Genomic DNA, 26,796 nt, shown 5'->3' on the forward strand with positions numbered 1-26,796 from the left:
GGGGTGATAGCAAAGCTGCTGCAGTGTCCCTCTACTGAGAGTGTGGAGGAAGAGAGGTAGGACAACCAATGGTTCCCTCAGCACAGTCCAGAGGCACAACGGTCCCATACTCGTACTGAAAGCTTCAATCCAGCATGGGGCTGTGCAACAGCCACAGTTGCCACAGAGACACTTCCTTAAGGGAATATCTTGTTTTCAGCAACTCCGGACACAGCTATCAAAGACATTTCCAGATTGCAAACCATCATAGCACAGTACACTGGAGTACAAGCACAGGCTGCAGATTGCAAAGACGGACATTCAAAATGGACCTGCAAAATAGAAAAGGGGAGAGAGCAGGGATAAAGCAGGTCCTGAGAGTGGACCTACAAAGGAAAGGTGGTGAGAGTGAGGGCCAGAGCATGGAGCTAGAATTTCAAAATTGAAAACAAATCTTGGCATGAAATCACAGTGACTTGGTTGGTGAATAATGCCACTTTAATTTTGCTCTTTAAGTGATGAAGGTATTCAAAGTTAATAATCTGTTACCTACCTTTTGAGATTACCAAGACTGATGGAACAACTTTTAGAATTCAAAAATTTGATAGAACAGTTAATTTTAACCAATTAAAATAAATAGCTGTTCAGATTGACAATGACAGAGGTGCTGTGCTATAACTGCAGCATGTAGGGATTTACAGACAGCACCACATTCCTATTAAACAAGATCTGGAAGAACGGTATTTCTGCTGCTTGAGGAGCGTTGGCACAGACCTGGAGTCATTCCAGGACACAATCACACACTGCTGCAGAATTGAGAGATTATTGATGGTCAGGAACAGGAATATGTGATTGTGATTCAGGCAGGTATGGGACCCAGGGTATAACGATAGTGGGGTGGGGTGGGTGTGGGTCAGCCTCCCTTTTATAAATACTTAAAAGCAAATCACTGCAGATGTTGGACACCAGAAATAAAAAAACAGCAAGTGCTGGAAATATTTAGGTCTGGCAGCTTTTCGGAAGGCAGAGATTATTAATGTTTCTAATCAAATATGACTCGTTAACTCTTCTGATCAACTCGGAAACATTAAACAGATGCCCCATCCACAGATGCTGCCATGTGCTGATTATTTTCAGCACTCCTGGATTGTTTTGGAGGCATATGGCACTTGCTGCCAGTGTGCAACAAGAGCTTGGGGTGGGGGTGGTGGTGGGGTGGGGGTGGTGGTGGGGTGTGGTGGTGGAGGTGGAGGAAAGAGAGATAGCCAAATTCAACTGAGTGGACCATAAAGGAATGTAGCAGAGATCAAGGGCACCGGTGGAAACTAATACTGTGCACTGCAGCAGAGACCATGATTAGCAAAGGTCACATAGCTTGTCTGGTTTTATAACATTTCTTCAAGGCTAGTGAAGAACTTGGAGTGGAAAGTCCAGTTGTCCGGTGTACATAAAAACTATCTACATGAGTAAAACTAACTTGGAGGAGAAAGAATTTAAGGAATGGGCTCTAATTCAATAAGCAAAACCTCAAAAAAAGTAATAATGTCTGAATTTCCACCAAAGTCGTGGGCAAATTGATATAGGGTCAAACAGATTAGATAATTTCTGATCATTTCTGAAGAAGGGTCTAGGCCTGAACCATCAGCCTTCCTGCTCCTCTGATGCTGCGTGGCCTGCTGTGTTCATCCAGCTCTACACCTTGTTATCTTAGATAAATAACCACATGATGCAAAGAATGATTTGGGAAAAAGGAATATTGAATGATGAGACACCAGGTCTCAGGAAAGAGGGAAGGGTTTCAATGAAACCAAACAGGGATCAGTATCTCAGTGAATTTTACAACCAGAGCTATGGACTTTAAAAGTTTAAAAAAAAAGACGAGGGGTCGGGTAAAAGGAAATTTAGAAATCTGAACAGAAGGAAGGAAGTTGAGGTAATGGAACAAGGCAATGATTTAGATAAAAAGTTGAACGTGGCAATGAAAGGTTGAAAGCTAAATTAGAGGGTTGAGTGAATCAGTGAATGGAAGCTAAGCAAATTCTCTTTAGTTCAATGCTCGAAACATTCATAACAAGATAGTCATGGAAGCACAGAAGGAAATGGATCGGAATTAATCCCCAGTAGTGACATGGTTGCAAGGTGACCAAAGGGAATCAAGGAATACTGGAATAGGACTGAAGGCAGAAGACTAACAGCAATCATATTGAACAGTAAAGAAAGCTCAAGGGGCTCGATTGTCTAATTCTGTTCCTATCTTCTATAACAACTTCTGTCTCTGAGACTTCCACCCTGGCACTCTCTTGAAACTCAGCCCTGTGTACATTTATAACTAGTTTTTGGATTCTCCAGTGTGGACTTTGTGGACCTGCAGGTTTGAAAAGCAGTTTGTAGCTCTGTTTACCAACATCAGAAACAAATTCTCACCTCACCCCAATTGCAGATGTTGGGGGTGGGGGCGGAGGAAGTGGGGAAGAAGGGGAGGGGTGTAGGTCGGGAGAAGAGGGAGAAATCAGGGGACAAGCACATCTATTCCACAGAAGTGCTATTTTTCCAAAAGGTGTTATTTGAACACAATGTCTCATTCAGAATTGACCTTGTCACCAATGTGACCGTGTCCCAGCCAATACTCCTTCCCAAATCTCCCATTTCAAAGAATGTTAATTCAGTAATAATCAATCAATCTTCAACAAATAAACTGGATTTTATACTCAACACTCTGAGCCTCTGACCTTATAATGGAGGGAAGGTTATTAATGAAGCAGCTGAAGATGGTTGGGCCTAGGACACTGTCTTGCAGAGATGTCATAGATCTGAGATGACTGACCTCCAACAACCACAGCCCTCAAACTTTGCTTATTAGATAACTGCTGTGTTGTCTAAGTGGCTTTACACTGTCACATTTCCCAATACTGACAATGAAGAAGAAATTAATTAAGCACATCTCTGACCCAAGTAGCAGAACTGACGTGTAACAAGCTGGGCGCAGACAACCCCAGCTGAAAGACAGGAATGCGGTGGCAAACATGGATTGTTGCTGCTGCATTAATTAACTGGACTGGCATTGTTATTTTAAGGTCAATTGACAGTAGGGGCTCTTCCAGCTGGAACTGCAGCTGTAAGTTTGAGCAGTGCTGACTGCTGTGTAAGCAGCAACTATTTCCAAGTCCATCTTGAAATAGTGCAGGAGAAGCCAGTCACAAGAATCTTTCTTAAAAGGGGAACGAGAGTTCCTGAGCACTTACTGTACCGAGCTCCACACCCAAAATATAACCAATTAGTAACAAGCAGGATTTCAACAGTAAAATGCTTCAAACAGCAGTCCCAAATGATACACTAAAGTAGCACTCCTGCTGGTGAGGAATTGAATCATTGAGACCAGGAAAGGGGAAGACTCTTGGTCAGGGATGGCTTAGCTGATCTTGGACAGAGTGGTAGTAGAGGGGCAGGACAATCAGGCCCCAAGCATCAGCTCCCTTCAAATTGAGAAAAACGAATAGAGAGAGGTTCATTGTTCCAGACGCTATTACCCTGCCTGAAAGAGCAGGGAAGTATGTGTTGGAAGGAGGTTAAGGAAAGTACAAATGCTTCCCTTGACCCTCATCCAGAAACCTGGTGATCTCCTCACATAAAGGATCAGGTACAGGAGGGCTTGTGGAGCTCTATCCCAGTACACATCACATTAGCAAAATGCTCCCAGTTTATGGATCCCTGAATTTGAACTGTAAACTTTGTTCTACAGGTAGTTTATCCTGAACCTGTACTGCAATACATTCAGTGAGACAGCCCAGTTATTACCCATTTGACACAAGGTCCTACACCGTTCTCTCTTACCATGGGAATGTCGAACAGTGGCTCCAATGTCTTAAAACCTTCTCCACATTTCCAGAGCCTGATTTTGGAATTATGCGAACCTGAAATCATCGAATTAAGTGGCAACATTAACAGGTCAATTAGTTTCAAGCCAACACCCTACAGCTTGCTGTGCATGAGGTAACACCACATGCTTGGCTGTGCAGTAACTGCGGGGTTTGCAGCATCTGCTACAATGCACAATTCACTTAAAAACACCGAAATCATGGCAAAATGATGATACCACACAGCGAGCTCGGTTAGCACCCAAGCGAGTAAGACAGGGTAATGCTCAGACCTCAGGTAAGTGCCGAAGAATACAGTCTGCACAGGAACCTGCCCAGTCTCTCTCAGCAGCTGAATGACTGCTGTGCATTCTAGACAGTCCACTCGCTAATACACACTCTGTGACCTAGAGTCACAGAGACCAAAACTGGGCTCAAGACAGGTCGAGCCTGAGATCAGGATAACGTTACATACTGGTGATACCAAGGAATCGGATGGCAGCAACAACGTGCACTTCCATAGCACCTTAGCTTACTGAAATAACCTAAGGCACTTCACAGGAGCAGAGCTGCAAAACTTAAGAAAACATGGTGATTAAAGTGCATTGGAGGAGGCTTAAGGATTTCTACAGATTGAACAGAGCAACCTGCTCAATGAAATTAGAGTTTGGTCAGTGCTAGTCAACGAAAACTAAACAGGCACAAGGAACAATAAGCAGTGTCTCTCAGCTTGAAGCACCTGAGGCTATCAAATCACTGTTCAGCAATGCCGCCACAGAGGTAATCCAATATGGCTGCTGTATCGCTGGGTCTCCATGGATACCATGAGCTTTGCTGACCGTCACCAGAGGCTTCTTCTTCGTAACTGTCCAAAGGGCCAAGGAGCTGAAACACAGCAAGGTGCACATTTCATGGCTCTCAAAGCTAGTGATATGAATGCATTTCAAATATCTGTTTTTACAAAACATATAAGCTGGTTAAAAAGTCACACACGTCAAGTAATAAACATACCCATCATCGCCTCCAGAAACCATGTACTCCTCATTCACCAGTTGTATGCAGTCAATGGAACTCCTGGGGATGAAAGAAAGCTGCAGTGAGATGCTGGCACAGAGTAGGGAGTGAGCAGACAGCAAAGACACTTCCTCAGGGCTCTCCCATCAACACTGGCCTTTGGGAGGACAGCTATAAACCTGAGACCATCGGTCGGGGGCAAGGGGAGGAGCGGGTGGGGGTTATCGGGCTGGCTATTGATCCCTGCTCTTTTGTCGTATCAGTGAGGACGGCAGAATGAGATAAAGTTCTACTGCTGGAGGACATCATTTCCTGCTGCCAGGTGCTGGATGACAACTACGGGAAAACTGCTCTCTTGTTGGCAATTGCGATTAACAATACGGTATAAATCATACAAATAGTTTTCAGCATTCTGCATACAATTCTGTAATCCCATCTCACCACAGTTTATAATGCTAGAACTAACAGGATTACGGTCAGAAAGTTTATATTGGAATAAAACTGCGTTGTTTATTCTTGGTGCAAGGACAAACACATTAAGAGCTGTTCCATTGTAACTGTCTGACTGTCTCTCCTCAGAAGTGACCCCATTTTATAACAGCGCCCTGCACATCAGCTACACAGCAGTTCAGAACTCTCATACACAAGCAGTAAAGTATCTCACTGCTAATGTACTTGAACAACCCCCGCCTCACTGGCACAGCCCTGCTTCCATACCCAAACCCTCATCTCACTGGTAGTGCCCCTTAATAAACTGAAATTATTGCATTAATGCTTGACAGCAGTGGATGGGACAAATCAAGCAGTGTGATATTTTAAACAATCAGTGTTACATTGAAAGTGAGGCAATCCTGCAACTTTATAATTCATTAAGCAGACCACATTGGGATACTGTACATAGTCTTGACAGCTACATTTCAAAAAGACACTGCAATAACAAAAAGAGGAAACACAATGATTGAAAATGATTGGCATCAAAACGGCCCATTCAGCTCACCTGATGGTTTAATCATCAATTTTTCAGGCTTCTCCCACACACACGTTCAGCTAACTTCTGAAATGCATCCATATCATCCACCTCAAAACACATCCTGGGGTCAATCTTCCCACTCGCTAGATGAAAAAACTTCTTTTGAATGCCTAGTTTGCTTTCTTGGCAATTATCCTGCACAGATTGCCAATGACTTTTAATCTTAGGAACAACTGTCTCCACGACTAATCTATCAAAGCATTTCAGAATTTTAGGAAGATGAATGATATGGGCACGGCCATGTTTATTCAAGGAGAGTGAGGTAGTGATCACTATGTTAAAAAGTCTGAAGGCATTAGATCACATGAAAAACACAGCTTCATCTTGTTCAGCAGAGTAGAACTGGAGGATAGGTCCTCATTTAAATAAGGTCAATTGAAAATACATCTGTATTTCACATTTCAATAAGGAAACAGCAAATCTAAAGCATACAGCCTCTCAGAGGTCATGGTGCAAGATTGAGTATGTGAAGTGCACAGGAGATAGGTGTCTTTCAACATAATATTATGGAATGCAGCACAAGTACAATTTGAAACTTTTTTTTAAGTGACTATAACAGCTGAAATCCCACCATGATTGTTTTCATCCCCTCCTTTCTGAGGAGGATTGGCTAACAACTCCCATTCTCATTGTTCCCTGCACCTAGCAGGATTGGAGGAGATGAATCTTGTTCTTATTTTGTCATGCAACTCCCATATTCCCAGCCCCATCAACTGGAAGCACCTGCAGAATTCCAGAGGTAACACAACAACACCTGCACAAGCAGCTAATTAAAAGCAGACAGCCCCAATTAGTGTCTCTGGCTGCCATTCTCCATCCCTCCCCCTTTAAACACAGTCCTTTTTCTTGCCAAGCTACTGTTTAAGCTCAGATTCCATGTGCTCCTTTGATGCAGAATTCATTTTATAATGACTCGGACCTGTGTCAGAACGTAATGCCTGGCTATTGCTCTCCATTACATTAGATGGGCAATGTCTGCTCTTAGACAGAGGCCAGAGGAAAGCTAGCATTAGAGATCACTGCTGACCCACCTTAAAGCTTTTATCTTAACTGCAGTCACAGCCTGACCTTTTCCAAAGGGGCAGCACTACCCTCAGGATGAGATGCAGCGTGCATTTACAGAATAGATTGTAACCACTGAAGACGATTCATGTGTAACCTGCATCACTTGATGGGACAGAGACAGGATGTGCATCATGGGCACATTTTTAAGTTGAAAGGAAAATGATGTAAAAGACATGAAGGGCATCTTTTAAAGAAAAAAAAAATGTGGTTTGTGTGGGGAACGAACTTCCAGAGGAAGTGGAGGATGCGTGTGAAGTTACGACTTTTAAAAGGCACTTACATAAGTACATGAATAAGAAATGTTTGGAGGGATATGGGCCAAGCATAAGCAGGTGGGACTAGCTTAGTTTGGGATTATGGTCAGCATGGGCGGGTTGGACTGAAGGGTCTGTTTCTGTGCTGTCTGACTCGATAAATAAAGCCATCCAAAGATCAACAGAGATGGAGGCTATAAAGTGCACACCAAAGAGAACAGATAGGGACCATTCCACATTGGACGAACCATCAGCATTTAGACTATACAGTACCATCATATTTAGTGAGCAAGAAAACAAACAATAGCGTTGTCAGCAGGTCACAATTCTGTAACCAGTTTTCCTGGCTCCTGGACTTTCGCACATAACTGGACAAAGAGAAAAGTGCAGCACTGCTCCCCAGAGTTCAGGATTGAGGAGCTGAAGTGGCAGATTGATTTATCTGCCAGGGATTGAGAATGTAGTATTAATCTTTAAAATGACAGGTGCAAAGTAGAGAATTTTCACATTACACATGACAGCTGAGGGAGCCAGCAGGTGTGAAGCCAATAAACATTCCATAGAAGGGGTCAACATGCAAGACAGCCACTTGGAAATGACAGAGCAGGGAAATGGCCCAGAAACCATTATAATAACCATAAGACAGAACCAAGTTACAGTCAGAAAGTTCTCTCAGGAATAAAGCTTTTCACATTTAATCCTGCTGCAGACCAACGTGTCTGAATTCTGTCAAAAGAAGTGACACGTCTTTACACACAGCTCTCTCCTTTACAATACAGGTGTTGGGACTGGGAAGTATAGGAATCTGGCTACTGCCTACTCCCTTCTTCCAATTATACTCAGGCTGAGCTTGGAGCAGTCCCAGTTCAGATTCACTCGGCCATCCGTCCACTGTACACTGCCTCAGCAATTAGTCTTCATCGCACTCGATGGAGACGACGGATGGTCAGAAAATCCGTCCAGTTCGAAAAACCTCAGACAGAGCTCGTTCTCCACAACAAATGCTGAGGAGAATATACAGCGGCTAGAATTTTAGACAGGGCCAGTGGCGCAATGGATAACATGCCTGACTACAGATCAGGAGATGGTAGGTTCGACTCCTACCTGGCTCAAGCATAGTTTGCAATTTCTGCCACACGGTGGCTCAGTGGTTAGCACTGTTGCCTCGCAGCACCAGGGACCCGGGTTCAATTTCACCCTCGGGCGACTGCGTGTGTGGAGTTTGCACATTCTCCCCATGTCTGTGTGGGTTTCCTCCGGGTGCTCCGGTTTCCTCCCACTGTCCAAAGGTGTGCAGGTTAGGTGGATTGGCCACACTAAATTACCCCATAGTGTTCAGCATATGCATTAGGTGGGTTATAGGGGGATGGGTCTGGGTGGGATGCTCCGAGGGTCGGTGTGGACTTGTTGGGCTGAAAGGCCTGTTTCCACACCGTAGGGGTTCTGTGAATTGCTAAGCCTGTAAAATAAGCATGTTCTCACACAATTTTTAGCTTGTGAACTGTATCAAAAATTACCAGGTTTCACAGAGGGTGGTGCATGTATGGAATGAGCTGCCAGAGGAAATGATCGAGGCTGCATTCTAGAGAGAAGCAGAAGTTTACAAGGGGAACTCCAGAGTATAGGCTTTAAGCAGCTGAAAGCATGGCCGCCAATGGTGCAGGAATTCAAAACTGGAACATGTAAGAAACAGGCAGCACTGTCTGGATAAAGCCACGTGTGCAAAGCCGACAACACACATTATTGGTGTCTGCAATCTCACTACTCACTCATGACCATGAAATACAAGCTGTGCTTCTTCGACAATCTTCCAGACACGCACCGTCCGGTCTCGGCCCCCTGCGGTGACACAGCGCTCTCGACTAAGGCTGTCCAGACCTGTGATGGCATCCTGGTGACCAAACCTGTTTGAATTGAAACAGAGAAATCAAGGACAGAACCCAGCACCAACTTTCAGCTTAGCTGTGGGCACTGCTGTTCATTTTCACACAAACTCCCAGGCAACCATCCCAAACGGTGTGGGCTGAAACCCCGTTTCAGAGACAAAGCTGACCACTGAACGACACCTTAAACAGAGACACCCATTTGACATGTCAGGTGAACTGAGATTCCCTGACATTATTTGAAGAGCAAGAAAAATGCATCAGAAGTTCTAGCCAACATTTCACACACACCAAAAAAACAGATTAATGGAGTTTAACTTAGACAAATGTGAGGTGCTGCAATCTGGAAAGACAAATCAGGGCAGGACTTATACACTTATTGGTAAAATCCTGGACAGTGTTGCTGAACAAAGAAACCTTGGGGTGCAGGTTCATAGTTGCTTGAAAGTGGAATTGCAGGTCGGTAGGATAGTGAAGGCAGCATTTGGTATACTTGCCTTCATTGGTCAGTGCATTGAGTATAGGAGTTGGGAGGTCATGTTCCAACTGTACAGGACATTGGTTAGGCCGCTTTTAGAATACTGCGTGCAATTCTGGTCTCCCTGCTGTAGGAAGGAAGTTGCTAAAATTGAAAGGGTTCATAAAAGATTTACAAGGATGTTGCCAGGGTTGGAGGGTTTGAGCTATAGGGAGAGGCTCAATAGGCTGAGGCTGTTTTCCCTGCAGTGTCAGTGGCTGAGGGGTGACCTTACAGAAGTTTACAAAGTCAAGAAGAGCATGGATAGGGCAAGTAGGCAAGGTCTTTTCCCTGGGGTTGGGGAGCCCAAAACTAGAGGGGCATAGGTTTAAGGTGAGAGAGGAAAGATTTAAAAGGGACCCAAGGGGCAACTTTTTCACGCAGAGGGTGGTGCATGCATGGAATAAGCTGCCAGAGGAAGTGGTGGAGGCTGGTACAATTACAACATTTAAAAGGCATCTGGACAGGTATATGACTAGGAAGGGTTTAAGAGGGACATGGGGCAAATGCTGGCAAAAGGGACTAGATTTATTTAAGATATCTGGTTGGCATGGACAAGTTATACTGAAGGGTCTGTTTCTGTGCTGTACATCTCTATGACTATCTGGTCAATTATCATCTGCGGGAGCTTGCTGAGTTTAGTGCTTTGGGATGTCCCACCATTGCAAATGGTTCTCTTTCTTTTCAGGAAGTCCTGCATCTCCGCAGTATTTTAATCAAAACATGATAGATTGTTCCTACTCAAACTTCTTTTCCAGGACTTCAGATACACACCCCCACCCAACACAGACCCACACACTTTCACTGAAGCTGACTTATGGTGATGTTGGTGACAGTGTAGGATAATCAGAGAGAGCTCAGGAAGATCCTGGAGCCTCGATCCACCCAGAAGCCACTCTACAAGTCGCAAAGCCCATTACTGGTCCACGGCCTGTCTGTCCACCTCAGAAGTGGCCACAAGAAAGAAATACAAATCAAGCTTCAGAAACCCTGTAGTCCTGGTGGAGATCCTGTGTTTACACTCGAGTTATTTTTACTGAAAGCAAAGCAAAGTGGGAGAAGACAGCAAATGGAAGAATGAGCAGAACGGATGTGTCTCTCTGAAATCCTTGCTTCGGGTTAAAAGTGCAGTAGCATAAAAAGTGAAAAAACAGGACATATCAAGGTTCATACTTAATTGGTAACACGAAGGTGGTGCAGCAGAGACGTGTTAAGTGAAATACAACTGACTGTTATCAATATCAAACAATGCCTGTGATATTGGTGAGGTCAGAGCTCGAGAAATGTTTATACTCAATAATCAATCAGATAACCAAGGGGTCACGGAACGTCAGCAAGTTTAAACTTAACCCAAAGGGCCACAAACTGAAATTTGCTTAAAAATGAATTGCAGAAGTCATCAACATGAAATGGGTATTGGAGGATAAAGGCTCTTTTAGAGTCGTCACTTCAGGAGAAGCACTGAAACCCAAGTGGCTCCCCCTGGTGAGAGGAATGGTTGTTGTTGAAGTGATCTGATTGGACTCTAATGTTGTGTCTAATTAAATTTGCATAGACTTCTAACAAGTACATTAACAGGGTGAACTGATGCGACATGTATCAATGCAAGCTGGCATCAAACAGGGCCAGCGTGGGTATAAAGCACACATTTTCAACCCAGCTCCATACTCCTGCTGCAATACTCACAGAGTTTCAACGTAGGCGTTCTGGTCCACATTCCAGACTTTGACTGAGCGGTCATGTGAGGCACTGTATAACTGATGGGTGCCTTTCCGAAAGGACAGACCCTGAGGGAAAGACACAGCTGGTGAGACAAGCCTTGCAAGAGCTGAAAACAATGAGCTACAGTGTGAAGCAATTTTAACTACTGAACGTCTCCCCCTACTTACAAAAGTCACAATTTTGACCTCGTCTGGAAGACATTTTGTATTAAAACATTAAAGTCACTTCCTCTTCCTCCCTTCAAGGCGTCTACTATAAAGACTTACACACAGAAAACAATTTCCCACAAGAGCTCATAAGTTCAGGTTTTGTCTACTTGTAATCTTGCCTCTCATCGATCCTTCCCTCATCCTGTATAAACACTTACACCAAAAACCCATTCCCCATGATCAACAACACAATAGGCAATGTCACAGAATATCTTCCTCTGATGCCTCTGTGTCTCAGTCCGGCTCCTGCAGTCATTATCACGCTCTGCCACAAGGGGGCAACTGAACACCACATTCAGACTCAACATGTACTCGAGCAGGTTTTCAATTGCGAGGTTTAACATCAACTGCACCAGAATGTGTAACAACTTTGAGAGCCAGCTCCATTTTTAAACACACTCTCTGAGGCTGCTCTCTTGATCAGAGTGGCTAACTTCATCATCTGAGAACGAGTGAGAAAATCAACACATTTCATTCTGCAGCCAGCATGCCTCCTGTTACTTGATTCAGAACTGGCAGGATAACCTGGGTATTAAAGTGGATACAGGAGGTTCCTTTTCACGATAATTACCCAGGGTTTAACCTGAAGTTCTGCCTTCACATTTCCTTGTATTTGGCTGCAGGGAGACAAGGCATTGTTTCAAAATTTGCAGACAAGAGGAGACTCGGAAATGTAATTAACACTGAGGAGGATGGAGTTAAGACTGGATAAGTGAGTGGACACACGGCTGGTGACGTAATTCATTTTAATGGGATGTGAGATGGGCAAAAAGTGCTGAATAGGCCAATTTTAATTGGACTGTAGCAGCCTCTGATAAACAGAGTGTAGAATGTAAAAGTGAGGAAGTTATGTTGAACTTCTAAAATCGAGTGGTTGGAACACACTTACAGAATGTCAAGGCCTTGGAGACAAATCAAAAGGGTTTACTACAACAGTACCAGGGACAAAGGTATTTAATTGTAAGGAAAGGCTGTGGAAGCTCCGAGACCTGATTCAGAGACATTTAAAATCACAAAGTTTGATACAAGTGAAGAAGAAACTGTTTCATAGAGGAGTTATTAACCAGGAAGATACAGATTTAAAATGATTGTCAAAATAACCAACTTTGATGTGAGGATTTAAAAAAAAATTAATTTAGGGGATATGGATGCCACTGGTCAGGCCAGAATTTATTGCTCATCCCTAATTGGCCAGTTGAGAATCAACCACATTGCTCTGGGTCTGGAGTCACACGTAGACCAGATCAGGTAAGGACACAGATTTCCTTCCCTAAAGGACATTAGTAAACGCAGCAATAGAAACATCTGAAGTAGCAACATTCTCAGGGCCGGATGGAAGAAGCAGTGTGGTGGGGCTAACTGGGCTAGCACATTCAGAGAGCCGAATGGCATTGGCTGCACTTTGTCAGTCTACAATCCCATTCAGCACCTTGAAAAGGTCCAATCCCTACCACATGAAACAATTCACTCAATTCCACCCAGCCCAAGCTGTCCTTACTCACCGATACCGCATCTTTATGTCCCTTGAATGTGTAAAGATGTTGACACGAGGCAGCATCCCAGATTAAGATCAGTTTGTTTTGGTCTCCTGTAGCCTACAGGGAAGAGAAAGTTAGATCTGGCACTGCACAGCACGCTATTACATATACATCACTCATCAGCTTTATAGCATCAGCCACATTTAGCATTAAATGCCTTAAACTCTGACAAGTCATCGAACAGGGAGACATGCATATCTGTACCAAGTAAGCTACAACACGAATGAGACAAGTTACACGTGCATGGCTGTGTAACTCAACAACAGTCACCAACCAGGTAGATACCATGATATTGGAGTGTCCAGGAAATGACATTTCAGATCCATTCAAAAAGGAGTTTAACACAAGATAACCAATTTGATCAATCCTAGTTAGGAAGAACTTGGCACTGAATGTGTTACTTAGAAGGACTGCAGGTTGACTGATACGAGTAACAGTAAATATCACACTGGCAAAAGTGGATGTTTGGAGGGATATGGGCCAAGCCCAGGCAGGTGGGACTAGTTTAATTCGGGAACATGGTCAGTATAGACTGGTTGGACCGACGGGTCTGTTTCCATGCTGTATGACTCTGACTCTAAGAAAGCGGATGTCATCCCTAGCTCAGAAGTAACTGGTTGTGGGTTGCAAGTCCCATCCCAGACTGTTGCGTGTACAACCCGGGAGAGCACTGAAGTGTGGCACAGGTGGAATGCTGCACTACTCTGTTTTTCCCACCTTTGGTTTAAGACGCGAATCCTGTCTGCCCTCTCAAGTGGCATATAAATCACTTGGCTCTATTTCAAAGAAGGGCAGAGGAATTCTCCGTCATGCCCTGGGCAATAATTAGCCCTCAACTAATCTCAAATTATAAAACAGATTGGCTTGCAATTTGCTGGTTCTAGTGCCTTGTTCTGAGCAAATCACCAGCACATTTCCTACATGACAACAGTGATTACTCTTCCACAAATCGTTAATCGTCTGTGAATTGCTTTGGGATGCTCTGAAACCATGCAAAACGTTACAAAAATATAAATCCTCTCTCCCTTTCCTCTCGAGGCACCATGTGAAATGCCAATCGCAGTCATACTCTTAGAAAGAGGAAGAGTTTAAGAAAGCCCTATTGGGATGGTGCAGGAGAGTCTATTTTCCTTCATGGCGCATGACCAGCACCAATAAGGGTAGAATTTATTGCCCGTCCCTCACTGCCCTTGGACTGACCATTGCCATGGGTCTGAAGTCACATGTAGGCCAGACTGGGTGAGGATGGCAGAATTCCTTCCCTGAAGTACATTGGTGAACCCGACAAGGTTTGTCAACAGTCGAGAAGTGTCACCTTTACAGAGAATAGCTCTATATTCCTTATGTATAAAACTAAATGTAACCACCAGCGCTGCAATGGAAATTGAACCCAGCTCCCCAGAGCTCTTAGCTTGGCTCCCCCTCGACTACCAACTCACTGTCATTACCACAAGGCTACCACCTCGCCACAAGAAGCCACTCACCAGGTACTTGCCATCGGAGGATATTGCCATGGACAGGATGTGCATTGTGTGCCCCACTTGTTGACCTTCAGCACCCTTGTGCCCTCTGTGGATCGTGTGAACCTTTTTCCCACTAGCAACGTCCCCTAGAAACAGGAGAGAGAGAAGCACTTCCCTTTAAACCTGGAAAACCCGGATACAGGCAGCAAACAAAAACTGGAGAAAATGAGCACAAAAAGGGAGGACCAAATCATAGGCACTAGCTCCACTCTGCAGCTGGGGTCAGTTACTGAGAAAGAAAAACGCCTATACTCAGAGGGTATGAACTTACACTTTATGATGGAGCAATCTTTGGATGCTGAGAATACGTATTTATCATCGGGGGAGAGAACCAGACACGTGACTGGAAGCTGATGACCCCGTAGCAGACGGATCTCAGATCCATCGGGTGGGAGATACTGAAAGACAATAATGAGTTATCAGCACCTGTAAAGTACAACTTGAGCAGTAAACAGGGAGGTACACAAACACATCCCACTACTGGGAAGAAATTACACAAGACTGGTGACACCATGGAAACACAGGCAAAAGAGAAGGCTTGCAAATTTATTATTAAAACATGGTCAATGTTGACCAGGCCACATGTACTACCCATTCTGTGGTGGGTGCCCTCTTCGGTTCATATTGGGAAGGCACTCACGCAAAGGTGTGGGATATTCGCCCAGTGATAACGATGCACAGCCAAGGCAGGATGGAATGAACACTGCAGGGGGATGCCACGCACCCCTTTGCCCAGACAGGTGGCAGTGCAGAGCTAGCAGTTGCTACAGTGCACACTATAGAGATTACTCAGTGCATTAACAACAGAAGGCACTTTGGGTGGAGCTGCTGCACACTGAAGTCTGGTGGCAAGGGAATGAAGTGTCGTTGGCATGATCGAGTCTCTTGTATGTGCAGAGGAGTGGCAAATGTTCTCATACTTTTCTAACTTACATCTGGTAGGCGATGGGACTGATTCTGAGAACTCAGTAGGTCAGTGACAAATACACATGCTACAAACATTGCTAATACTCTGGCAGCAGTACATGTGTGCCTACATCGCTCTACAGCTGAGTTCAGCTGATTTCTGCACCATTGGGAGTTCCCCAGGTTATTGTCCTAGGCACAGCCATCTGGACTTGACCAGCCATATAAATAGTGGCTCCAAGAGTAGGTCAGAGCCTAATAATGGGTAAATGCCTCCCAACTCCTGTTCACCATTTGCCTGCCACAGCTCAGGGGTGTGATGGAATACTCTCCATTTCCTTAATTTTTACAGCTTCAACAAACACTCACTAAACTCAACACCACCCAGGACAAAGCAGCCCATTCAATTAGTGACTCATTCACCCCACCCTCAGCATATACTCCCTTCCATGCAGACACACAGGGGCAGCAAATTCTTTGTACACAAACAAACAATGGACCGCAGTGAGGGGAAGAGCAAGCAGCTCATTGCCTAGCAACAAGGGTTGTCCTAGTTACCAGACCAGAACCATGCACCAGTGAGTCAGCATTTATGCCACAAAAATCAAACAATGAAGAGAAACCAGTAGTTAGACATCTCTTTACTGAATGTGATTGAAAACGGGTATTTTTATTTTGCTAGTTGCGCAGGTTACAATCTATACTTCAAATAGTGGGACTAAAACAAAGGCTGTGGCTTTGCTAAATACAAGATTCTCTGTAAAAATCAGATTGGGTTGTTGTTCAAAAGTTAACAGGAGACTGCTCTGTGATTCTGCCATCATCATGCAGCTAAGTAGCCTACTGGAGATGTGAAAAACTAAACAAAAACACAACTGTTATTGTTCCATTGTAAAAATTAACACTTTGGCTGATTTCTAGAAAGGAATTGCCAGAAACAACTGGGTAAACAAATTAAAGTCATTCCAGTTGCAGAAAATGCAACCACCAATTATAATCAACTGCATCTTCTTTAGACATCTGCTTCTGTGTAGCATTTCAATTATAAATAATCCAGAAAGCAGCAGCTTAGCCTGTAAGAAACAGTTTAATATTGTAAATATGCTTTCTAAACTGAAAACTGATGCAATGACAACCAACTGTTATGAATATGTATTTTCAAGTTCAAACTGTTTTGGGAAAATAACTTTTAGTTTGGGAATTGAATTTCTTTAAACTGAAACACCTGATCTGGCTCAAGAAACTGGTAAACGTATAAAGTAACTACAAATAGAAGGCTAGCTTATGCTTATTTTATGAAGTCAAGGTATTCAGTGTCAGAAACTAAACAACGGGCTACCTTTTTAAGCATCTTGGTGGACACGATGTCTGCAGCTGTTTCAATAATTATTCATTGGTTCGCAAAACAAATGGTAAGATTTAAAATTGAAGAGAATTAGTGCAATTCTACCTGGGACAATTCAGAGATGCAATTTGCATTGGAGATGGATGACCTAGAGGTTTTATTTTTGGTTGTGGGTTTTATCTGGGTGACTTCACAATAAATAGCCTGCCAGCCTAGAAGTTGTTTTAAGACAAACAGAGAACTTGCCAGGAGCTGGAAAGCAACTGGAAACAGTAGCAGAGATAACAAGGTGTAGAGCTGAATGAACACAGCAGGCCAAGCAGCATCAGAGGAGCAGAAAGGCTGACGTTTCGGGCCTAGATCCTTCTGCAGTTCCTACTATCTCTGGAAACAGTAGCAGACTGTTCTCAGAAACCAAAGGTGTTTCTGGTTTGGACTCATTAGGCAAGGATACAGTGATTAAGCTGGGGAGTACACAACAGAGATATTGAAGCGGGAGACACTTATCCAGGCATAACTGGAAGTAGCCCAAGAAAGCTCACATTGTTGATAGCAGCGGGAACACAACAGAGAGTCAAAGAGAATTCCTGGGAGCTGTGGCACATGATCTGGCCTCACGTACAATGAAGGAACACTCAACATCCTGTAAATGTTTATGGGAAATCTTGAGTGGAAATAAACGTAGAAAAGAAGGTATTCAAACATAAGTGGTTTGCAAAACAAATTAACTTTAAGTTGGTATTAATTGCTTTGTCTAATTCTTGTACAATCTTTACAAGATCATAAGCAACATCTTTCTCTAGAAAGCAATTTAACACAATTATGATTAACTGTTAGGCCAGGACTACATCATCCACTAGGGAAATGTCACGAAGTTGGGTCGAGCAATTGTGAGGTGGAAGGCAGGAAGCTAAAGTGTGTGGTCCCTTTAAAAGATTTGTGCTTTGTTTGCAATGTATGTCTGTGAGCAGCAGCTGAAGTTGCCAGTACAGACAGCCTCAAAACGTGAAACAAGTGTATCAAAGCCTCACAGGAGGCAGGCAAAACAGCAGTCTTGTTTTGATGCTGTGGCAACAAGTTTGAATTCGGTCAATTAATTTAAAACCAAAATCAGCGATTCAAAACCAGTTGAATTTAAATCCGATGGTGTTGACAACCTGAAACCAATCATATTATAAGAGTTTGATTATGTCATTACGGGTATACAAGACGAGGGAATTTTGAAAATCGGGGAGAGCCATCTGCCACCTACCAGAGTTAGCACCATTCAGCTCTCAGAGAAACACCGTCTAATGAGACAAAGGTACCACCGTATTTAAGCTCAAAGTCCTCATTGAAGATATTATAGAAATAAAACAGCCCTGACAGCAGAATTAACGGAAGAAAGGTGTCTGTGAAGAGACCGGAGATGACAGAGGATTCCAGAAGAGATTAAGTTATAATTTATTGCTTCTTATTAATTGGGTTTATAATAATGGAACCTGTCTTTATTTAAGCAGCATTCTAGAAGAATTTAGACCAGTTAGGGAGTAGTTAGTAGTCTATGGGGAACTGTTGTTTCATTAGTAATTTTGTTAACTTGTTCATTGTTGGGTTAAATAAATAAATTGTTACTTGTAAGGTGGAGATCAGAGATTTTATTTCTTTTAACCACTCTTAATAGATTACGAGGGGTAAGGCGAGCTTCTCTGGCAGTTTAGGGAGTAATTATTAGAGGGGAACCCCTACTCCTGTCATAACAGATCGGGGCTTGGGTTTAGTTTAATTATCAGAGGGGTTTGGCCATTCCCCGTTGTAATGGGAAGAATAGAAGGTCCAGGTTTCAGTTTGGAAGTAACAGTTTATTTGTAGAAACAGGATGCTTGCACAAGAAAAAAAGTTTTTGGAAAAAAATCTGAACTGTAACGTGAATGGGTTTCACTGTTTTCACTGTACTCGGCTTTATCCTCAGGTTAAGGGATGGGAGGAAAGCCTCCCGAGTAGCATTAAACTTGTACTTACATCCTTCGCTAGGAGTCGTTTAAGCTTGCCCTTCTGCTCGAGCTGCAAAGAGACAAGAAATATTACAAACACAGCATAACAATGGAAACACTACAGGACCCGTTTTTACACGGTAAAAACATCAACAGTTAGGCATCGGTTGATAAACTTCAAGAGGTCCTTAATTTGCACAGTCTCCCACCTGTGGGGCCCTTCAAACTCCGATTGGATTAATATCTGTTTTCAAACAGGAAAAGATCTAGAACAAATCAGCCCAAAGTGACACTGAACTGGACGCCTTAAGGCTTGTGGAAAAGATGGCCATTTCTATCATGTTTGTTTTGTTTGGAGTCGTCAGTGGTGACTGGACAATGTAGTATCATACTGTGCAAGTCCATTCAGAAAAACAATTCCAACTTGGTCCTTATTGGGGGGAGCCATACGACTGGTTCAAATCAAGGACCACTTTCCCACCTACTACTGGAGGGCAATGCTGCATCATGAATCAGATTGGGGCTCCTGCCTGAACAGTCAGCTTCGGACTTCAAATGAACAGCTGCCAAAGGAGGTGGCAGGTGCTTTACTCGTCGTACAAATAGTAAACCAAGTGATCCTGAAACCAGCTCTGGGCAGGTTATGGTGCAGTTACTTTCTGATGTATTTCTTTCTCTTCACTTCAGAAGTGCAGCATTCTTACCACTTCCTCCTCCAGTCTGCCTCCAATCAGGTCCCTCTCAAGCTGCTCCTCGTCTGCTTTCTCCTCCTCTGTGAATAATAAGAAAAAAATGCGAATTGTGGGAACCAATCACAGGGCTGTACAAAGACAAACAGACAGTAACCCATCAGCTCCTGAGGGCAAGATTCTATTTAAGGTATAATCGAGCTGCTGCGCAACACAGCGTACAGAAAGTCTTTGAGCTACACAGACGCATTCTGCAGCCCCTTTGCCTACTTGAAGATAGATCCAGGGCAAGATTTTGTTTATCAAAACCGAAAAAGAACGGAGGATGCTCTAAATCAGAAACAAAAGCAGAAATTGCTGGAAAAGCTCAGCAACAGGGTTCCGAGGAAGGGTCACGCGGCCTGAAACTTTAACTCTTATTGCTCGCCACAGTTGTTGTCAGATGTGCTGAGCTTTTCCAGCAATTGTTCAAGATTTTCTTTACCAGCTCAGTGCAGAGTAATCATCCCAATCCTAGCCAGCTCAGTACAAACCAAACACTGGACCTAGCGTGGGAGATTCTGTACAAGCCCAGGCCTGTTGTGATAGTCCCCAGGAAAGCACGGTTTGATGTGTTGAAAATTCCACACAGTTATTAGGAACGAGAGGAAAATGTTTTGGAATTTGGTCCCTTCAGAATTGCCTGGCAATGGCTGTCCTGTTTCCCTCCCAAAGACCATAAGAATTAGGAGAAGTAGGCCATTCGACCCATTAAGTCTGCTCTGCCATTCATGAGATCATGGCTGATCTGGCTGTCTTAATGACCCAGCTGCAACATCCCTCTGTGGCAAAGATTTCCATAGATTCACTACCCTCAGAAGAAATTCCTCCTCTCTCTGTCATAATTGTGCAACCCCTTACTCTGAGATTATGCCCTCTGCTCCTAGTCTCTCCAACAAGGGAAAACCTCTTGGCATCAATGATGTCGAGCCTAAGAGATTGTAGTTATTTTCTATCCTCCTTTTGCTCCTTGATTATTTAATAATTTTGGTTTGTTAATGTCTTCTACTGTGAAGGCTGATGCAAAGTATTAATTTAACTCTTGTGCCAGCTCTGTCCTTACTCCTTTGCAATTACTTTTATTTAAGCTTAGCACAGGTGTATTTGACCCAAGTTTCTCTCTCTCTCAAACAGAATGCTAAATGATACCCGTGTTATAGTAACTATTTTCTGGGGATCTTTTACTCTGAAATCATTTACTAAACCTTCTTCATTACACACCATTAGATCCGAACTAATCAGATCCCTGGTTGGATCCATAACATATTATCCCAGGAAATTGTCCCAAATACACTTTATGAATTCCTCCTCTGCCAATCTGACCAACCATTCTAAATGATTCAGGGGTTGCCTTTGTTACATGCTCTCATTACCTTCGGATTTATTCTCTGTCCTGCCACAATGCTACTGTTAGGGATCCTTTAGACTATTCCGACCAGTGTCATCTTCCCAGTTTTATTTCTTACCTCCAATCACATGGATTCTACATCTGCCAATCAAAGACCATCTCTTGCTAACGTATCCCATACTAACAATACAACCGTACCGCCGTTTCCTCCTGCCGGTCCTTTCAACAAGTCACAATCTCCCAAATATTTAGTTCCCATCTTTGATCTCCTTGTAACCATGTCCCTGCTATGGTTATGACATCATATCCGGTATTCTGTATTTGTGCCATTAATTCATTGATTTTCTTCTGAATACTACGTGCATTCAATGGAAGGGCTATTAATTTTGCTTTTCTACCATGTTACCTCCCTTTGACCTTATTTGCTGTCATTGTACACACTGTCCCGTGTTGCACTCTGGGTGTCGTTATCTAAATAGTTGCCCTTAATGCCGCCATATCCTCATTTCCCAATGGTGGGGATAAATCTTGAGGCGGCCTGCAGGCTCTGTGACTATCCAGAGTAAGCCCACATTTCCCATTCTCCATCTACCCTCGCCCCTCTGCAAAATACAGGGGGAACTGGAGATTGGATCTCTGATATCAGTTAATTTTCACAGCCGATGCTAAAAACATCAGAAGACAATTTCATATTTAAGAACATTAATGTTTCCATACCTTCCTGTCGGAGTTGCTCCAGGTAGAGTTTGGCAAGTCGCAGTTTCTTTTCTTGTGCTGTCTCCTCAATTTCCAACACTTCAGCATCTTTCTTGTTGGGTCTATCACTGTCAGAGAAGAGTCAAGATTGCCATTGAGAAATTGATTGGGCAATTAGAGCTCCATTAGTCAGCAACAACTGAGGCTTCAAATCTAACTATGCTTAATGTCTTTTATAATCCACTGCATCAAAGTCGTCTGCACTTCAGCTTGTTGGGCTAGGATTTAATTGACTAATGGACAGAACCATTTCCGTATGTAAACGCAGTGTCATTGAGCACGTTAGCTCCTGACTGACTGACACGAGGGTAGCTCCCACTCAAGGGCATTGACAACCTCTTCCTCCATAGTCCACAGGATCCAGGGCAGAATTTCCATTCCCCATTAAATCACACACAAACACTGGGGCAAGTGACAGACTTATCAAAACTTACCACCCTGTGACTAGCCATTGCCCAACGTGCCCCATACAGACTGGGGCTGCACAGGGAGGATGTACCAGACCCCTTCAGTTCGAAACTGGAATCTTAGCAGTGCAGCATCAACTCAGCGACAGCAGGAACCCGATGTCAGCACAGATACATGGGGTTCTGAAGTCATTTCTGACAGCAGGCCGTTCAGCTCTTCGAGTCAATGCATACTCTGCAGAGAGAGCGATCCAGTCAGCCCCGTTCCATCGTACCACCCCAGCAAACCTGTATTCATTTCCTTCAAATCCACACACAAACTTTTGTTTTTAAATCATTGATTGTGCTGCCCATGACAGCACATTCAGTATCATTACCACTGGCCTACTCCAGCTCTTACCCTAAACCTTCACTCTGCATGTATGAGATATCGGGCACAGGTATTCCTCTTCTGCCTTTTGAAACCAGTCGTGATTACGTACACCTCAATCATGTCTCCCCTCAAACGCCTTAATTGCAAGGACCCAGCTGGAATCCCTCCCTCCTGCAATCATTCTGGTAAATCTCTCCCGCACCTTCAAGGACCTTCACGTCCTGGGTTTGATGACCAGAAATGGAAATAAATCCGTTTCTGAAAGGCTCAGTGCATGTGCCTGCCTTTCGACTCTAATTTGTGAAGCTCCAGATCCCACGTGCTTCATTAACTGCTTTCCCCAAACATTCTGGCACCTTCAAAAGATGGAGATACCTCTAGGGTATTCTGTACCTCATCCGCTTTAGAATTACACTGCACTACTTCTCCTTATTCTGTCTGCTGAATTCTTTCATAAAGCCTTTCCTGAAGCGAGGATTCTCAGTTGCCCTGGCTGAATGGCCAAGACTAGGTGGGGATGTCCTTAGCCTGGATTATCCTTTACAGCGGACAGCAGAACGTAGGGCATAATAGCAAGTTTTCATCAATAACACGGCCCAGAGGTGACTGAAGCTCCTTGGTTGTTATAGATCAAAGTTTAAACATAGACTTGTATATTTAATGATACAGCAGTTGCGCCTTCATCATGATGTAATTGACAGAGTGAAGATATAAATGTAACTCACACACAGTTGCTGATACAAAATTACAATGTTAAAGGATTAGTTATTGCCAACAAAAGACCAAGGATGGAGAGAGAGGATTTAAATCCCAGAATTTCTACTTTCTACCTGAATGCTTTCCTCATTATATCCTCCCTCAGTATTAAAGTAGTTTTCTGCTAGTCCACTCCTCTGCAATTCTCCCTGTTCGTTCTGTAAACCTTATAACCTAGAGCTGATTTTTATATAAATTATATACTAGTTCCCAAACTTGACCATTCTCAGTAATGACTACTATATCATAACCTCCAAATTGAATTTGTACCTGCAGTGAGTTTTTTTTAAAACTTACATCCCATGCGCTTGTATACAGAACTGTTACTTGGGCTATACGCTAATCTGACCCTCAGCACAATGTTTTATTTACCTGTTTATTTATTCTCTCTTCTGGTCCAATGTAATTTTTATAGCTTTGTCCTTAGCTGTCGGATCTGAAGGAGGATTCCTGACTGTTTATTTATTCTCTATCAATATTTCTGAACCTGTAGCTTAACTTAGGTTAGCTTGCTCCATTGCAGTCTCTGAAAACGGGCTGGTTTCATGTTAAGTTAGTAAGATATGGTTATTTTCCATATATTGAGTATGCCATCACTTTGGACATGTCACATCACAAGTGTTGTCATCACATTAGAAACCAAACATTACCTTTCAGTTTCAGAGTCACTGGAAATCTCTTCATTCAGTTTCACAGGGAGCTTCTTGCGGACTTTCTCGTCACCATCTTCAGCCTGGAAGGAGACAGCAAATTAAAATCCTATACTGTGCAGCAGCCCTCTGGGTAATCAGGGATGGTCAATAAATGCAAACCTAACCAGCGACACCCTCATTCTGTGAACTAATAAACAAAATAACTCAAAAGACAAGAACGCCCCATGCTGTGGCCAATCCTTATTCAGAATTGCTGTTATTAAAAGCAGATTCCCCAATCATTCCTACTTTGCTATTTTTGGGGATTCTTGTTGTAAGCAGTTTGACTGCTGCCCCTCATACATTACAAGAATGATTACACTTCAAAACTAGTTGATTGTAAAACACTTTAGAAACATCCTATGCTTGGGACCATATAAATGCGAGTTCAATATCTTTTAATTCACTCATGGGATGTCAGTATCACTGGCTGTTGAGAAGGTAGCAGTGAGCTGCATTCTTGAGGCCACGTTCTGTAGGTAGACCACTGTACCCTTAGAAAGGAAGTCCCAGGATTTGACCCAGCAACAGTAAAGGAACGATAATACATTCCCAAGTCAGAACAGTGAGTGGTTGAGAGAGGAATTTGCAGATAGTGGTGATCCCATGTATCTGATACACTTGTCCTTCTAGATGGAAGTGGTCATGGGTTTGGTGAATTTCTGCAATGCATCTGGTAGACAGTATACACCACTGTTACTGAGCATCAGTGGAGGTGGGACTGGATGCTTGTGGATGTAGTGCCAAGCAAGAAGGCTGCTTTGTCTGGAGATGGTATCAAGGTTCTTGCGCAATGTTCAATTACAAAGTACCGTTGTTCTAGGTAGGAGTAGAGTCCAAAAGACATTCCAGATCAGATATCATAGCAGCAAGTGATTAACGTGGAAAAACATCCCACAATAAATACTACTGAATCGCGAATGGCACTGCTCAACTTTTTAACTGGAGACTGAAGATGTTGAGACCAATTAGGGAGAGTATTTTCCTTTCCTACAGAACAGAGAACACAGCAACAGCAAGTCTTTCAAGAAAGAGAAGCCCTAGACAAGGGGCAATCACCCAAATACAGCAACTGCTGCGAAATTCAGAACAGTCTCTCTGATAAAGAGAATCTTTCTTTTCCAAAATTAGATGGCACTTCCCACAATCTCCCAAACAACTACAGTGCTCTACAGACAACATCATCTTCTCAGACAGTCCGCCAGGATCAAGGATGACTTTCTTCCCAAGTTGTGTGTCCCGAGATCACTGGGTAATTCAGTGCTGGGTCTGGGCAGTCTGCCAGAGGTGGCGTCTCAGGAGTGGGATGTATGGGTTTCCTCAAACGCCTTCCAATGTTTGTACTCAGTCTCCACCTGGGCCAGTAGGTGATGGCTGGCACCTGTGCAGTTACTCCCCCCGTGGTGTGGGCAGTCTTGGGCATCAGGCTCCCACAAATCAGTGGGGACATTGCATTTTTATTTCAGGGAGACTTTGAGAAAGTCCGTGAACCATTTCCTCTGTCCTCCTGTTGTCCAGTTACCATGACAAAGCTCAGGAGTACAGAGTTCATTGTGAGAGCCTTGTCAGGCATGTGGATGAGCTGGCTCTACACAGTGCCAACTGATTGACCGTAAGCAGAGTCTTGATACTGGGGATGTTGGCCTGAGGAAGGACACTGAAAACGGACTGTCTGTCCTGCCAGGGCATTTGCAGGACATTGTGAAGCCATTGGTGGTGATATTTCCCCAAGGATTTGCTGTACATTGTCCGTGTCTCTGCCACATACAGGAGGCAGAGAACACTGCTGCCGTGTAGACCGTGACCATGGTGCCTGGTTTGAGGTCTTTGTCAAACATGCTGTTCCCCAGACAGATGAAGGCTGTGCTAGACACGGTGTTGAAATTCATCATCAATGTCAGCCGTTGCTGAGAGGAGGCTTGCAACGAATGAGAACTGATCCACATTGTCTCGTGGCTTGTTGTGTATCGTGATTACCAAGGAACAGTGCTGTACACCGTGAGCAGGCTGGTAGGCCAAACATCTGGAAGAGAAAACTCCAAGGCCCATTCATGCTCATGTTTCGGTGGATGCACTGATGATGGTTTGGAGCTCACCCACAGAGCAAATACACACACAGGTGTCACTGGTAGCCCACAGCTCAGCAAGTGTGGTCTTGGTTCTGGTCTGAGGGCGACACTCTTTTCTGCTTGTCCTGTGGTGAAGTTTCATTGTGGTGGGAAGCCTCATGGATAGGTTCAGGGTTGCAGTGAGGAAGATAAGGAAGAGCATTTGCAAAATGAGACAGGCTTGCTCAGTCCCCAGTAGTATGTGCAACGGATCTGTGGAGGTGTGTTAGTGAGGATCACAGCTACTAAATGACCATGTCACCTCATGTCAGGCTGGGACTGCGTCAAGACGGTGATGGGTAACATGCAGTAGGATGTGGTGAAAGGCTTCACATCAAGAAGATTTGCAAAGTGCTCCTTCCAGGGAACGTTAACTGCCTGTGTCCTTGGTGAGCAGCATGTTGTTCTTAGCTCAGTGGAGCAGATCCTTGGTGTTTCGGCCATGAAAGGGTTTGACTGCGTTGAGGAATCCACACAGATCATGGCTGTAAGGCGAGTTTCAGGGGTTCCTAAATCTTTTTCCATCCACCATGTGTTTTTTTTTTAAGTTTACAGTCTTTTTGTAATTGGACCTCAGCATCCATTTGCCTGCTTTCCTTCCCTGGTACTCCGAGTTGTGATTCAGTACTCCCTGATCTCTTGATCATTCGCATCAAACCAGCCTTCATGGCAGAGAGGTAGGCAGAGGACGAGTTCAGCTAAGCGGATGAGGGCGTCAGTGGAGGAGAGAGAGACCTTGTCTCTTCTCAAGAACTGTTTCCGATTAATTTAAGGGCAGACCACTGAACATCTCCAAGTTGTTGACAGAGTAGATTT

At 43.8% G+C, this 26,796-nt stretch overlaps 1 protein-coding gene and 1 non-coding gene across 2 annotated transcripts in view; one reads left to right on the forward strand and one right to left on the reverse strand.

Annotated features, from left to right (window-relative positions):
• Nucleotides 1-23,959, reverse strand: part of rrp9 (ribosomal RNA processing 9, U3 small nucleolar RNA binding protein) — a 27,726-nt gene extending 3,767 nt beyond the window's left edge. The window contains exons 1-12 of the mRNA XM_048606600.1: nt 23,831-23,959; nt 21,606-21,712; nt 19,517-19,584; nt 18,841-18,882; nt 14,860-14,986; nt 14,550-14,674; nt 13,030-13,122; nt 11,283-11,383; nt 8,966-9,100; nt 4,845-4,907; nt 4,573-4,718; nt 3,811-3,890 (exon numbers count right to left, since the gene is read on the reverse strand). Coding sequence (XP_048462557.1) covers nt 3,811-3,890; nt 4,573-4,718; nt 4,845-4,907; nt 8,966-9,100; nt 11,283-11,383; nt 13,030-13,122; nt 14,550-14,594 — 663 coding nt within the window. The 5' untranslated portion in view covers nt 14,595-14,674; nt 14,860-14,986; nt 18,841-18,882; ... (1 more) ...; nt 21,606-21,712; nt 23,831-23,959. The remainder of the gene's footprint in view (nt 1-3,810; nt 3,891-4,572; nt 4,719-4,844; nt 4,908-8,965; nt 9,101-11,282; nt 11,384-13,029; nt 13,123-14,549; nt 14,675-14,859; nt 14,987-18,840; nt 18,883-19,516; nt 19,585-21,605; nt 21,713-23,830) is intronic.
• Nucleotides 8,236-8,308, forward strand: trnac-aca. Its single transcript has one exon. It is a non-coding gene; the product is annotated as a tRNA-Cys (tRNA).
• Nucleotides 23,960-26,796: the final 2,837 nt, after the last annotated feature.

The sequence above is a fragment of the Rhincodon typus genome, chromosome 16 (genome assembly GCF_021869965.1).
Source record: "Rhincodon typus isolate 14 chromosome 16, sRhiTyp1.1, whole genome shotgun sequence".
Classification (NCBI taxonomy): domain Eukaryota; kingdom Metazoa; phylum Chordata; class Chondrichthyes; order Orectolobiformes; family Rhincodontidae; genus Rhincodon; species Rhincodon typus.